The sequence below is a fragment of the Phymastichus coffea genome, unplaced genomic scaffold (assembly GCF_024137745.1).
Source record: "Phymastichus coffea isolate CEN01 unplaced genomic scaffold, Cenicafe_Pcof_1.1 PCOF00026, whole genome shotgun sequence".
Classification (NCBI taxonomy): Eukaryota; Metazoa; Arthropoda; class Insecta; order Hymenoptera; family Eulophidae; genus Phymastichus; species Phymastichus coffea.
The window spans coordinates 2,306,866-2,322,507 of record NW_026706837.1 but is presented as its reverse complement, the minus strand read 5'-3'; the positions used below and the strand labels follow the sequence as shown (position 1 = coordinate 2,322,507).

The 15,642-nt window shown below is 36.6% G+C and overlaps 1 protein-coding gene across 1 annotated transcript in view; it reads left to right on the top strand.

Moving 5' to 3' along the window:
- Positions 1-7,568, top strand: part of LOC131675575 (rab GDP dissociation inhibitor beta) — a 259,622-nt gene extending 252,054 nt beyond the window's left edge. Inside the window, exon 4 of the mRNA XM_058954602.1 lies at positions 7,165-7,568. Within this exon, the coding sequence (XP_058810585.1) occupies positions 7,165-7,518 (354 nt within the window). The 3' untranslated portion in view covers positions 7,519-7,568. The remainder of the gene's footprint in view (positions 1-7,164) is intronic.
- Positions 7,569-15,642: the final 8,074 nt, after the last annotated feature.

Genomic DNA, 15,642 nt, shown 5'->3' with positions numbered 1-15,642 from the left:
ACGTCACGCTCCTTATATGGTCATGAAATTAGACTCTTGTACTAAGACAATCAAATAATAGGTGAGGTGGCGCCGTTTGATATGCTAATTGATGTAAACAGATTGATGAGTTTAACGTGTTGCAGTGGTTCAGTGAAATAATAGACTAGCTTGTAATAGCGTCGGCGTACAATGCCGATAAATTCACCACTATTACCAATTATTTATAAAGGGGGAAGGCAAGGGAGGCGGTGTATCGCTCCAAGCAAAGCAGGAAAGAGAAGTACAGGCAAAATGATTTCACACACACAACTCGTTAACAAACCGTTTATTACAAACGCACTACCTCGAGTGCCGACGAGAGTACAAATCACTTATTAGCAATAACGCACAAACTTAGTCTAAACGAGATGATCGGCACGTTAGCGCCATGTCACCTCGTTAACCGGCTCAAACAACTACTTAAATTACACACTGCCGAAAACTACGCCGGCTCGGGAAATCCTGGCGTAGCAACGCGAACCGTGAGAATCGCCGAGAAAAGGAGAGATATAAAGAGAGAGAGGAATGGATGACCTGACCAATTTCGGCGGACGTCGCTGTCGCCGGCAATCTGGAAGATGTCCCACCGGCGGCCTGGCAGGAAAACCCTTGGCTGCTGTGCAGCCGGTGATCTGGCAGAAGAACCAGCCGGGTACCGTCCTGATGGTGGTTTCTTGCAGGAAACCTCCTGACTGCCGCGTCGCTGGCAGAGAAGATCCCGTCCGGCCAATCTGTCGAGGAATACCAACTTCTTCCCGAACAAAGGGCGCAGGCTTCGCAGCGATGGTCACCAACTAACTCATGCGGCCGATTACTCTCGCGTGCGTCGCATAACTCACTGTCGCGAGTGCATGAGAGCCGGCTTCTCACGCCTTCTCTCACCACTCGCCTCCTAATCGGCGGCACGCGGCAATGCCGGTCGCGACAAGTGCCGCGCGCCAAGCCCAACCTAGACTATAGTTTCTCTCTCTCTCTCGCACTCTCAATGTCCGATCGCGTCGTCGCGTCCACGGCTTCGCCTTCCACTCTCGTGCGTTGCTGAAAATAAAAAGGCAGGCATCAGGCACGTGAAAACAACGTGCGTTTGATGCCAGCCGTGCGCCTTTGCCTGGGAAGGAGAAGGAGATAAGCACACGGTGCAGGCCATGACAGGCCTACACCGTCACAAGCTCATAGATAAGACCGTTACACAGGGTTAGGTAGGTTAGCCTGCTCGGGGGTTTACAGGGATGGTTTATAGGGGTCGTAGGGGTATGTAAAAGTAAGAAATCGTACATATCGCAGTCTTATGTGATAGCAGACATCCTCCCGAGTATTTTGAAATTTTTTTTACCGAAATCGGTTGAAAATTGAGCCGCAGCTCACTTTTGTCCATTTTTCTACACTGTACGGCGCTTCGGCACGGGCCCTTGCAAAGCTCATGGGAATTATTAAAAAGTATATTTTCCCAAAACGCGTTAAATTTAAAGAATAGTGTCACAAGATGATAACATTATTGAAAGCTGGATTTCCAACCTGTAGGACAATTAGGAATGACAGAAAAGGTCTTCCGAAAAATTAAGAAAAATATATTGACATGAAGATGGAATTCAGTGAATATCATACGTCAAGTGAGGGAGGATATCAGGTAATTGAAATGGGTAGATGAAAAACCAATTGAATTTTTATCAAATTTTCATGATCTATCTGTTTTACTTGAAGTAGAGAGAAAACAGGAATATGCTTAGTTGAAGACTATAGCTTGCCGTCTAATGGTTTTAAGTGGTCAAATTTTAATGCTCATACAGGATGTGTTGACAAATCGGATCAGGTAAAATTATTTTAGTATTATACAAGATATTAGTTATTATATAAGAAAAAGTAAAAAATGGTAGCACCGCTTACTATGGCACCCCATAGACGTACCATTGTCAACTTTTTCAAAATTTTCAAATTACTCAATCCTCAATCCTGATAAATATTTAAAATTGAAAGACTTTCGTTGTACTAATAAAAGACTATTAGTTGTACATAAGTTTATAGCAATGAATTACCAAAAGAAACGAGGATTTGAAGAGACCACATTCAAATGAATTCAAAATTCCTGCTTAAAAAAATTAAAACACCTAAAAGTATTAAGCAGTCAGTACAGAAACATTTCCCTCGAGAGTATGAAGGACTCTTCTGAAGAAATTGTGAACTTTGTAGTATTAAAAACAATTGAGTTCGTTCACAATACTTTTGCACAACATACATTGTGACTTTGTGCATCAATGTGAAGAAAAATTGCTTTGCTGAATCATAAGTAAAAAATTATTGCATTATACAGGTAGTAAATATTAAATTCATATGTAATTAATATATTCTATTCATAGAATTTTCCAAATTTTTATTCACTACTTTGGATTATTAATCTTTATTATAAAAATTCGGGACCATATCCTTGATTAGTTATTCTGCATCCCAAAAACAAAAAATAATTATATACAGGGTATCCCATTTTAAAGGAACCACCCCGAAATTTTCGACGGTTGGCGTTGTACAAAAAAATTGTTCAGAGAACAGTTGTTTGGGACAATGGGGGCAACCTTTCTGTGAAATCCGATTTGACTTTGAGAATTATTTTAAAGGTCATTTGAAGGTCAAAGTCATTTTTTGAATAAGAACCCATATTTTTGATCCCGGATTCGAAAAGAGCGGAAAATTCTACGTTTAGATAACGTATTATGTGTGGGGTTCGGTTAACCCCCCTCCCCTCGCCTAAGGTCATGTAGGGGTCAAATTTATGATTTTCTTCATCTATGCACAGGGATGATCGGGCAAGGGTAAGGGTAATTGTAATAATCCAATAACTCCAATACCCAATAACTCGATAACCCCAATAACCCAATAACCAAGAGATATTTTGAATAAGGACCCCCATTTTTTATCCCGGATTCAAAAAGAGCGGGAAATTTTACGTTTAGATAAAGTATTATGTTGGGGGAGCGGTTCACCCCCCCCCCCCCATCCCACCGGGGCCAGGGTAAGGTTAATAAGGTATTGATTACCCAGCCAATGAAGGCAAGGTATTGATTACTCAGGCAGTGAAGGTAAAGTGTCGATTACCCAGCCAATGAAGGCAAGGTATTGATTACCCAGCCAGTGAAGGCAAGGTATCGATCACCCGGCCACTGAAGACAAAGTATTGATTACCCAGCCAGTGAAGGCAAGGTATTGATTACCCAGCCAATGAAGGCAAGGTATTGATTACCCAGCTAATGAAGGCAAGGTGGGAATGCTCAGCCGATCAAGACAAAACGTTGACTACAGATAGAGTTATGGTCAAGATTGTAACACAAACATTTATCTCATAAGATGTTCAAAAATACCTCCGTTCAAATTTATGCAGTGTTGAATTCTACGTTCAAAATTTTCAACTGTGGACATCAAAACGTGACGCGGAATAGCTCTGCAAGCTTGTATGATGCGTTGCATCATATCTTGCCGTGTTGTTGGTTGTTGTGCATAAACAACATTTTTCAAATAGCCCCATAAAAAGAAATCTGGAATTGTCAGATCTGGTGATCTTGAACACCACTCAGTAATGTCACTACCAATGCCTATCCATCGTCTTCGGTATCGTTGGTTCAAGAAGTGACGAACCATTAGTGAGCGATGACACGGTGCACCATCCTGTTGAAGCCATAATCGTCTTCTGGTTTCCAAGTCCACATCTTCCAATAATTCTGGTAATTCTTTCTGCAGGAAATCAAGATATGCTGCGCCGTTGACATTCCCATCGAAAAAATAAGGTCCTATCAGATAACCATTTATTATACCGCACCAAACTACGAGGCTCCATCTATGCTGATTATCAACATGACGTACCCAATGAGGGTTCTGGATAGACCAATAATGATTGTTATGGCGATTGCGTTGCCCATTACCACGAAATGTAGCTTCGTCCGAAAACATGACGTATCTGAAAAATTCAGTATCTTCACGAATCCTTGCTTGTGCCCAATTGCAGAATTCGAGTCTGCGGCGGAGATCATCTGGCATCAAAGCTTGAGTCAAAGTTTTGTGATACGGATGAAATCTGTACAGCCGCAAAAATCTAGCGGCTGTTGATCTTGGGATTCCAGTACGTCTCTGAATTTCACGCAACGAGATATGATGATCCAAATCAACCATTGCTAAAACGACGAGAATTCATGGATCATCGTTGTTCGACATCATAATGCGACGAAGATTTCTGCGTATCCGGGGTCGACGTCTCTCTCTTTGCTCGATGATTCGGATTCTCACGTGGTTCGGGTAGTGAAGCCTCCCTGGGTAATTTTGGCGGCAATACCTTGCCGCAGCACGATATCGGCCTTGACATGCCCCCAGAGACAACAGAATATCAACAATTTCGTTTCTTGAATAATCCGGCATATTCCGTCCTTTTAAGTCGACTAAGAAAATTACACTTGAACTATCCTGAGGACTGTTCGCGAATCACTATTGTCATAAACAATACTAAAAAAGTGTTATTAAACAATTTAGTTGAAACTTTGTAGGCTTGTCCGGAATTACAACAGAAAAAAGAATGGAAATAACATGTTATCCCACAAAATGGAAAATGACACTTCTCATGAAGGCTTTGAATACATGAAGTCGACTTTGAAAATCAACCTAAAGTTTAAGCTAAAGGTCACTGTTGTTTGACCCTACAATTTTTTTGGGATATTGGGGTTATTGAATTATTGGGGTTATCGGGTTATATATTGGGGTTATCGAGTTATTGGGTATTGGAGTTATTGGATTATTACAATTAACCTTACCCTTGCCCGATCATCCCTGTGCATAGATGAAGAAAATCATAAATTTGACCCCTACATGACCTTAGGCGAGGGGAGGGGGGTTAACCGAACCCCACACATAATACGTTATCTAAACGTAGAATTTTCCGCTCTTTTCGAATCCGGGATCAAAAATATGGGTTCTTATTCAAAAAATGACTTTGACCTTCAAATGACCTTTAAAATAATTCTCAAAGTCAAATCGGATTTCACAGAAAGGTTGCCCCCATTGTCCCAAACAACTGTTGTCAGAACAACTTTTTTGTACAACGCCAACCGTCGAAAATTTCGGGGTGGTTCCTTTAAAATGGGATACCCTGTATATGAAACTAATAGAAAATTCTCTAGAATCCTGAAATCAGAATTAGCGGATATCTAATTGAAAAAGATAGTGTTTAGAGGAGAACTAGAAATTATTTAAGACAGTTACCAACTTTTGATTTTTTTCTTTATCACTGACTCGATTTTCACGTTTTTATAAGCTTAGTGTATTTGTGTTTTTTTTTATACTTTGAAAAATTGGCTAGGTCCTCTTTCTGATGCTCGGCTTCTTAGTTTCTTTACGGTTGAGGACTGTTGGCTGCTTGGTAGTGGAGCTCCAGAGTGAGTTTCCTAGTACCCTCTTCCAGGGGCGTGCACGGCCTTTTAAACCCTTGGAAGGTGGTAGAAGTAAAATCCCTTCTTAGGGCTCATGCTGCAGGAGACTATGAAATTAGTTCCAATTTTTCGGATTGGTCTTTCGATATTCTTGTCCAAGATAAGCTCGTAAACCTGGGCCTGTTCGACGAGAGATGGCTCTTCGAGTATTGTTTTCTTATATTTCGTTATGTCTTTGTTAATAACAAGACGCGCAAAGCTTTTACATTATTTAACTATGCAAAATTTATTTTAATAGAGTTCATTTGTCTAAACTATGTCATTTCGATTGATATTTAAACATTATATTAATATAACTATTTTACTTAAAAATATATACATTATACATGAAAGTACATGAAAAGGCGTGTGTGTGTGTGTGTGTGTCTATATGTTGAGATTTTAAGTATAAAAAGGTCTTATTATAGTTCAATGCAGTTTCTTTTCAAGTTCAAATGTTTGGTTTAAACTATAGATTATTTCTATTTATTTAACGAGAAAATACAGGGCAGAGTTTAAAGTAATATAGTTAGTATAAGTTGTAAAGAGTAATTTAGCCAATTTTAATATTGCACTATTAGTTTTTACAATTGTATTTTGAAACATGTTTTTTGACAAAAATAGTTTCACGTTCGTCATGCTTACAAAAAAAAGGAAAGTTTTTGTAAACGGGAAACAGATTGTGTTTTAATGCTTTCAGGCCCAGGCGGAAGGCTAAGAAGCAAGAGAGATAACAAGATAGAAAACTCTCAGAAATATTTTGCAAGCGAGGATTTTTAACTTCGTTTTCTTACAAGATAAAGAATCTCATTTCTTATTCTCAACTTTGAACAGTTCGAAGGAGAAAGAGGAAGGAGAAAAAAAATTGCCCGCCGTTACATTCAGATGTAAATATAATAAAACATGCATTTATGCTCGTGGTTAAGTAATACTTTAAATAAATTTTTTTTCCAAAAATATGTCGTGTTATGATAAAACAATACTTTTGTCAATGAAACCCCATTTATCAGATTAGAGTTTCCTTTTTTTTTCGTCGAGATATCATCAATTCGATTTAAGTACTTTAGCAGTTTTGCAATAACATTAAAACAGCTCAACCGTCTTTGTAATCAAAATTTCTTTGTAATCTGTGACTACATAAGCCTAGACCCTTGAACTCCAATTACCTTAGCTCAACCCCTATAGATTATTATAGAAGAAAAGGCGTTGATTAAACAAACACTAAATAGTAAGATAAAATAATATTAATAAAATTGATTTTCGCCTACTACATCATCTACACTGTCAACAGCATATTTTTCGTGACCGATAGCAGAAAATATCCATTTTTTTATTAATAGTCCTGAATTTTAATTTGTTGTGCAATTTTTTTAAGGCAAAACGGAATTAAAGAATCGTATGATAATGTGTTCAACACTATTCCCTTAAATATATTGCTATTTCAATGAAAGAATTAAACAATTATTTACTTTTTCAGTCTGATATATGTATTTCTTTATTTAGAATAATAATAAATTACTCTTATCATTCTTATTGAAGAATGACATTTTTTAGCACAATTAATAAATCTATTTTGTAAAAAAAGCGTTTAACAAAGGTGGTTTGATTTTATAACTACTAGGTTTAAAAGCTATATGTATGATACTATACAAGTACAATTATTTTTTAATGAATCGCTAATAAAAATAATTTTTCTTAACAGGTTAATCGTAGTTCAGATATTTACGTTTCTCTCATTTCATATACACACCAAGTGGCAGCAAAAGGATGGTTCATTGCCATGGTCTCGACAACTGTAGAAACGACTAATCCTGAAATAGAAATAAAACCTGGACTAGACTTACTAGGATCCATTAAACAAAAATTTATATACATTTCAGATTATTTGCAACCTCTAGATGATGGAACCACAAATCAACTTTTTATTTCCACCAGTTACGATGCTACTACTCATTTCGAAACAACTTGTTTAGATGTGCTTAATATCTTTAAACGAGCAACTGGAGAAGAGTTTGACTTTAACAAAGTTAAGCAAGAATTAGGTGATGAAGAATAATAATGAAAAAACTTTGAAAGGCACAAAATAAATTTATAATCATTTCGTTCTCTGAGTATTTTATGTTTTAATACACCTCAATTTACGTTAGTATAAAGTTACTGAAAAAATGAGATTTTATATGACTCTATAATAGAAACTCTTACAAGGCTTAATCTAAAGAAAAATGTTCAATAATATCTTCGAATAAGGATTTGTTACTCGTTTTCAAATTCAAGGGGGTGGGTAGGGTAACTACACCAGAAAGGGTCATATCACATTACGGCACAGTTGGAATTATGTAAAATTGCCATTGATCCAATCGAAACATTTATTTAAAATAGTTTTAGATTTGACTGCTCGGTCAGAAATTAATTGATTTACAGTTATAAGAGATAAAAAGGAAAAAAAATTTTTATGTCCCTATTTTCATGATATAAAAAATTGAAAAATTGAATCAGAATCTTGTGCGTTTAATTGTCTGTATAGAGTTTAAAGAATTTAAGAAGTCGATTGAACTCCCTCTACCCAGAGTTAAGTAGGTTAGTCTGCTAAGGATTTGATAGGGGTGGTTTTTCGGGGTTGTGAGGGTGTGTAGGTATAAGGTACATCAGTGCTGAGATTGCTCAACCCATCTGTGATTGTGGTATCAATTTTTTAAAGAAAATCAGTCGGCTAAACTCGGTCTACCCAGTGGTAGGTAAGTTAGCCTGCTTGGGGGTTGGAAGGGATGGTTTCTGGGGGTTGTGAGGGTGTGTAGGTATAAGGTACATCAATGCTGAAATTGCTCAACCCATCTGTGATTGTGGTATCAACTTTTTAAAGAAAATCAGTCGGTTAAACTCGCTCTACCCAGGTGTGATGTATGTATCACTTATAATTAGTGTATTTGTCACATTAGTTTCAACAGTCTCTTTATCGTCAGACCAATGTTAAGCCATTTAAAATGGCATTTTCAATCGAGGAAACAGCCAAAAGTCACAGGGAGCTATTTCAGGTCTGTATTGGAGGCTGACTGACCTACGCAACACTGTGTTTTAATAAATACTGATGCATAAGATTTGATGAGTGCACTGGAGCATTTTCGTCATGAAGAAGCCAACCACTGGTTTCTCAAAGTTATGATTGTTTTCTCCTAACGGCATAACGCAATATTTACAATACTTTAACGTAGTACTCTTTGTTGATTATCTGGCTTGTAGGAGCATATTCCTGGTGCATAATGCTCTTATAATCGAAAAAAAACAACTAACATTGACTTGATATTGCTTCGACTTTAACGGGCTTTTTACAGCCGTGGTTCTGATGGAAGTTTTCACTGTCAAGATTGTTAAAGGCCTTTTGCAACATTACATTAGTTCCGACACAACTTTCACCAAAATTAAAGCAAAATTTTATGCAAATTCGCTGTTCGGTTCGGCCTGCCATTTTTAGCAATAAACTTGTGATGTTCGTATCACTTGTAATTTATTTAATAGCTCGTACTCTCGTGGTCTTGTCGCGTTAATGAGTAAGAATTCATTTCTTTCAAATTTACTCTAATTATTAAAATGAAATAAATGAACAATTGAAGTATATATGTATGTAAGTAAAATTCTCAAGGAAAAGACAGACTTTGCCCTAGTTTCTTACGGTACGAATTGTCCCATAAGCAGAGCTAAAGTCTTTCTTATAAAGGAAATAATTCAGCCCAAGTTTCTTATAGCGCGAAGTGTTCTATAAGTCAAGCATGAATTATAATAGGAAAGGAGAGGATTTTCTCAGTTAATTACAATAAGAGAAATAACTTAGGTATTAGCCAAGTTTATTCAATCTCATGCGCTCACTTTGCAAGGGTTGAAGTGAATGCTAGCCTATGCAACAATCAGCGTATTTATACACAGATTTTCCCGCCTATTTTCGCAGGGAAGTTCTCTTCGAATCTTCGAGAATTATTATTGCGATTATTCGCAATTTTTGAGAAATATATTTTCTAAATTTACAAGTGAATAAACATTAATACAAAACTTTGAAAACATGTAAACTTTACAAATTAAGGTACTGATCGTTTTAGTATGATTTATAATTATCATAAATAGTATCGTCAAAAGTTATTAACTAATAAAGTTAATTAATGTAATCTTACAATATTTACAATAAAACAATACTAAAATTTTACATAACTTAATAGCTTATCAATTTTAGAAGTAATTTCTAACAAGAACTACTCAAATTAGTTAATAACATTTGAATTATAATAAATTTTCATATTTGTAAGGGTGTTTTCTATAATCTTATAATGCAGTTACTGGATTAATTAATTAAGATTTATAAATTCTAAAGCTGTTATTATTATGTACAAAATTAAGGCTTTCTTTCTATATACAACTTAATGTTTAAATAAATTATTAATTATTTATTTATTAATAATAGTTATAATTAAACTGTTATTAATGAAACCAATTCTTACTCATGTTTTTAAGATATTCATTATGAATTTGGAGTATTCGCATTTTTCTAATAATTAATATTTACAATGTAATAAACAAATTAACTTTGCATATTACAATTCAATATTATTTAATAATTAAACGCAATTGAAATTATTATAATCTAAATGTATGTACTAAAATCTATATAAAAAATGCTTTCGTTCAACAGAATTACTTTTAATTAACATATTTTATTCAAATAGCAAAAACTATTATATCTAGATCTATAAGTCTGTGACGTCACGCTCCTTATATGGTCATGAAATTAGACTCTTGTACTAAGACAATTAAATAATAGGTGAGGTGACGCCGTTTGATATGCTAATTGATGTAAACAGATTGATGAGTTCAACGTGTTGCAGTGATTCAGTGAAGTAATAGTCTAGCTCATGGATATTTATGAATTTCTCAAAATTCGAAAATCCATTAACCCATTAAGTCCTAAGTGAACGATTTTTTTACTATTTTCAATTGATCTTTTATTAGGGACAGAAATCAGGAATAGACATTTCTAACGTAAAATTGTCTGAACTTTCGATCTATGCCGTTAGATTTTGAAAAAATGCATGCCTGTGTATATGTACGAGGTGTGTTCAAAAAGTGAGGTGACTTTTCAAATTTCACGGGCAACGTGCTTTCGATTATCGATTTTTTTTTTTTCGTTATGTTGGTACACTCTTCCCGAACATCTGTACCAAGTTTCAAGTGTATAGCATTTTTGTTTGGTTGTGAGATGCGTAAACGTTATAAGTATTTTGCGTGCTCGGCGATTTTTTGCTATCGAAAAATATGGATCAAAGGATTTGCATCAAATTTTGTGTAAAAATGTTACGTGACAGTTTTGATGTCTCTTCAAAACGAGCACGTGTTAGACCGTTTTTAGCTCCGAGTGGTCCTGACTCGGGCGGACTAGACCTTCAGTACGGTACCCCGACCGTGTCAGCGAATGGATCGCGTCTTTGTCGATAATATCCGAAGTTCGTCCCTGCGAGGGGTAGGCGGCAGTAATCGGGAAGGAAAAAGGGAGGGGGCTTCGCCGGTTTACTTAAATGAACTTAAACCGGTACATTAGATAGGTTTATATATATATACAGGGTGTCAATTAAGTCCCGGGACGCCTGAATATTTTCTGAAGTACTTCAGTTCTGAAAAAGGTCAAGGTCATTCCTACAGTAACTTTGAACAAGGAATCCGATGGTGACCTTGGATTTGACCTTGAACATCAATTTTGAGGTTATTTTGAGGTCAACCGCATTTTTTTAAATAGGAACCCCTATTTTTTATTGCGGAATCGGAAAGAGCGGGAAATTTTACATCCGGATATGTATTGAGGTTTGAGGTTGAGGTTACTCCTAGAGGTCAAATAGAGGTCAAATAATGAATTCTTAAAAATTTCGCGAGTTCAGAGGTAAAAAAACAAATAAAGGTCATACCATTGGTAAGTCTTAACGAGGAACTCAACGGTGACTTCGAATTTGACCTTGAACCTCATTTTTAAGGTCATTTGAAGGTCAACCTCATTTTTTCTAATGGAAACCCCTGTTTTTGATAGCGGATTCGAAAGGAGCCCCAAGTTTTACGTATCGATGTGTCGAAGAAGGAATCCAATTGTGACCTTCAATTTGACCTTGGACTTGACCTTACAGGTTATTTGAAGGTTAACTTTTTTTTTAATAGGAACCCTTATTTTTGACACCGAAAATCTATAGAGCGGGAAATATTACGCTCAAGTATGTACTTAGGTCGCAGAAAAAGTTTGACATTGGGGTTTACTCCAAGGTCATTTACCCTCAACCGTTCAATCTCCACTTGACATTTAAGGTCATTTCAAGGTCAACTAGTTTTTTTGATTGGAAATCCCAGTTTTAGTACCAGCAATCGATAGAGGGGGAAATTTTTCATTCAGACAGCATTTTTTAAAATTATGACCTTACTATCGTCCTTATTCTTACTCTTTGCGTTACCCAGAAACAACGACGTGGACGTAGTAAGATCTGTTTCCTTTGGGGTGCTTGATTAGCGTAAATCCCCTTGCCTCTCACGATTGGGGTGCTTTATTAACGTGAGTCCCCTTGCCTCTCACTTAAAGGTTGAAAGTTTAATGGCAATGCCATTTTAGATTTGAGAAAATCTAAATTTTGTCAGTAGATTCGAACTCAGTGACCCCCAAAACCCCCGGGTACTGATTTCCAGCCAAAAATGTGCGATTTCTATTTTCATCCGCCATCTTTAATTCGCCATCTTGGATTTAAAAAAATCTAAATTTTGGCAGTAGATTCGAACTCAGTGACCCCTAAAACTCCCGAGTACTGATTTCCAGCCAAAAATGTGCTATTTCTATTTTCATCCGCCATCTTGAATTTGCCATCTTGGATTTGATAAAATCTAAATTTTGTCAGTAGATTCGAACTCAGCGACCCCCAAAACCCCCGAGTAAGAAATTTCAAGCCAGAATAGTCAGTTAAAAGGAATGTTTATAAAAGAACATGATTGTTGATAAAATAAACGTTTGTTTAAACCGTTTTCAAACTTATTTCAAATTTGTAAGTGGGTAAAGACAAAGATTAATGTCCAGAAGTTTGCATTACAGTATATGAGTTAGGGATTCCTGAATTTAACGACTCTTGCTATTTAAGCATTTACAAAAAAAAATAGAATTTATTTGATCTTTTTTGTTGTTCCTGGATTGTATTTCCGGCTGATAGTTTACGAACATAATAAGTTCCAGAGTTAAAAACATTCTAAAGTTTAAAACATTCTAGAGTTCTAAACATTTCTTTTTGAACAACTCGTTTTTCTTTGCAGCTCATAAGTTTTTCTTTTGGTTTTAATTCGTGTACTATTCTTATCTAATTAAAAAAAATGGCGTATGCTAAACTTTCGGAGCGAGAACGGATAAGTTTGTTGATGATGCGTGGTTGGGAAGATCGAGTTCGATCTTACCTTGAAGTGCGCACACTGTTCAATAATAATTTCCGTAATCAAGATGGACAAACACCTATTTCAAAATCTACAGTCGAAAGGGCTGTACGGTGCTTCGCAGAATTTGGGACTATTAGTGATCTTCAGAGAACTGGTCGCCCAACATCTGTTGCAACTGAGGAGAAGCAGATTGAAATTGCTCAAGCATTTATTGAAAATCCGCATCTTAGTTTACGTAGAGCTGAGCATGAGCATGACGTTTCTCATGAATGCGTACGAAAAATTCTGAAAAGCATTCATTTTCATCCTTATAAAATCCATTTGGTACAGGAGCTTAATGAAGATGATCCGGATCGTCGGCTTGAGTTTTGCGAAACGATGATGAATAGAATAGATGCAGAGCCTAATTTTTTATACAATATAGTTTTTTCAGATGAGGCTACTTTCACTTTAAATGGTGAGGTTAATAGACACAATTGCAGATATTGGTCTGACTCAAATCCTGCATGGATGTTGGAAAACCACACACAATATCCACAAAAGTTGAACGTGTGGGCTGGTATCTTTAATGGTACTCTTGTAAGCCCTTTCTTTATCGACGGTAATCTCACTGCAGCTTCATACGAACAGTTACTTAGGGATCAAATAATACAACGAATTAGAGAGATAGCAGGTGATGATTACGATGTAACTTGGTTTCAGCAGGATGGAGCAGCCGCTCATTTTGGTCAAAACGTTCGAGCATATTTGGATGCTCAGTTTCCTCGAAGATGGATTGGAAGAAGGGGTGAAATCGAGTGGCCGGCTAGATCTCCGGATCTGACACCACTCGATTACTTTCTCTGGGGTTACCTTAAGAATAAAGTTTATGCCACTAAACCAAATAACATAGAGGAACTGCGCAATCGAATTCTGGAAGAGGCTGCAAGAATCGATAGAGCGATGATTCACCTTGCTGTTACTCATTTTTACAATCGTCTAGCTTTTTGTCAAGAAGTTGAAGGATTTCAGTTTGAGCATCTCCATTAAACTTTGAACCTTTAAGTAAGAGGCAAGGGGACTCACAAATCAAGCACCCCAATCGTGAGAGGCAAGGGGACTCACGTTAATAAAGCACCCCAATCGTGAGAGGCAAGGGGACTCACGTTAATAAAGCACCCCATCGTGAGAGGCAAGGGGACTCACGCTAATCAACCACCCCATCGTGAGAGGCAAGGGGACTCACGCTAATCAAGCACCCCAAAGGAAACAGATCTTACTACGTCCACGTCGTTGTTTCTGGGTAACGCAAAGAGTAAGAATAAGGACGATAGTAAGGTCATAATTTTAAAAAATGCTGTCTGAATGAAAAATTTCCCCCTCTATCGATTCCTGGTACTAAAACTAGGATTTCCAATCAAAATAACTAGTTGACCTTGAAATGACCTTAAATGTCAAGTGGATATTGAACCGTTGTGGGTAAATGACCTTGGAGTAAACCCCAATGTCAAACTTTTTCTGCGACCTAAGTACATACCTGAGCGTATTATTTCCCGCTCTATAGATTTTCGGTGTCAAAAATAAGGGTTCCTATTAAAAAAAAAAGTTAACCTTCAAATAACCTGTAAGATCAAATCCAAGGTCAAATTGAAGGTCACAATTGGATTCCTTCTTCGACACATCGATACGTAAAACTTGGGGCTCCTTTCGAATCCGCTATCAAAAACAGGGGTTTCCATTAGAAAAAATGAGGTTGACCTTCAAATGACCTTAAAAATGAGGTTCAAGGTCAAATTCGAAGTCACCGTTGAGTTCCTCGTTAAGACTTACCAATGGTATGACCTTTATTTGTTTTTTTACCTCTGAACTCGCGAAATTTTTAAGAATTCATTATTTGACCTCTATTTGACCTCTAGGAGTAACCTCAACCTCAAACCTCAATACATATCCGGACGTAAAATTTCCCGCTCTTTCCGATTCCGCAATAAAAAATAGGGGTTCCTATTTAAAAAAATGCGGTTGACCTCAAAATAACCTCAAAATTGATGTTCAAGGTCAAATCCAAGGTCACCATCGGATTCCTTGTTCAAAGTTACTGTAGGAATGACCTTGACCTTTTTCAGAACTGAAGTACTTCAGAAAATATTTAGGCGTCCCGGGACTTAATTGACACCCTGTATATATTTTAATACGTCAGATAATACTTCTAGTAATAATATTGCGCTACTATGTGGTTCGCCATTTATTAAATAAGTATTCTAAATTGCGCGGTCAGTGGTGCTTACACACTTGGTCCCGGTACGCAATCACGTGGATTCACCGAAAGGGGAACCTTGAATATGCTTAGTAGTATTAGAGCGAAGAGAGAGAGATAATAAAAAAACAATAAAGAAGAGATTTCGCTTTATCGAGAATAAAGCCCAAAATTACTCACTCTGTTGTCTAGGTTCAAAATATTGTTCGGTTCGTGATATGTCCAATATATTCTTTTTATCCAATAGTGTAGTTAATTGCAAGAAAGTGATAATTCGTATGGTCAATTTGTCCAATATATTCTTTATCCAATAGTGTAGTTACTCACAATTCAAACAATTATATTCTTAAACTTCTATTATAGTTTTTAACTTCAAGTAGGAAGAACGTAGGCTTCTTTATTGAGCGCTCGCTCCTAACTAACTGAATTTTACTGCTCTGCTTTCGCTGGTTTATTTTATAGCCTTTGTCCCGAGCATACCGTCTCTCTCTCGCACATATACTTTAAACGTTTACGCTT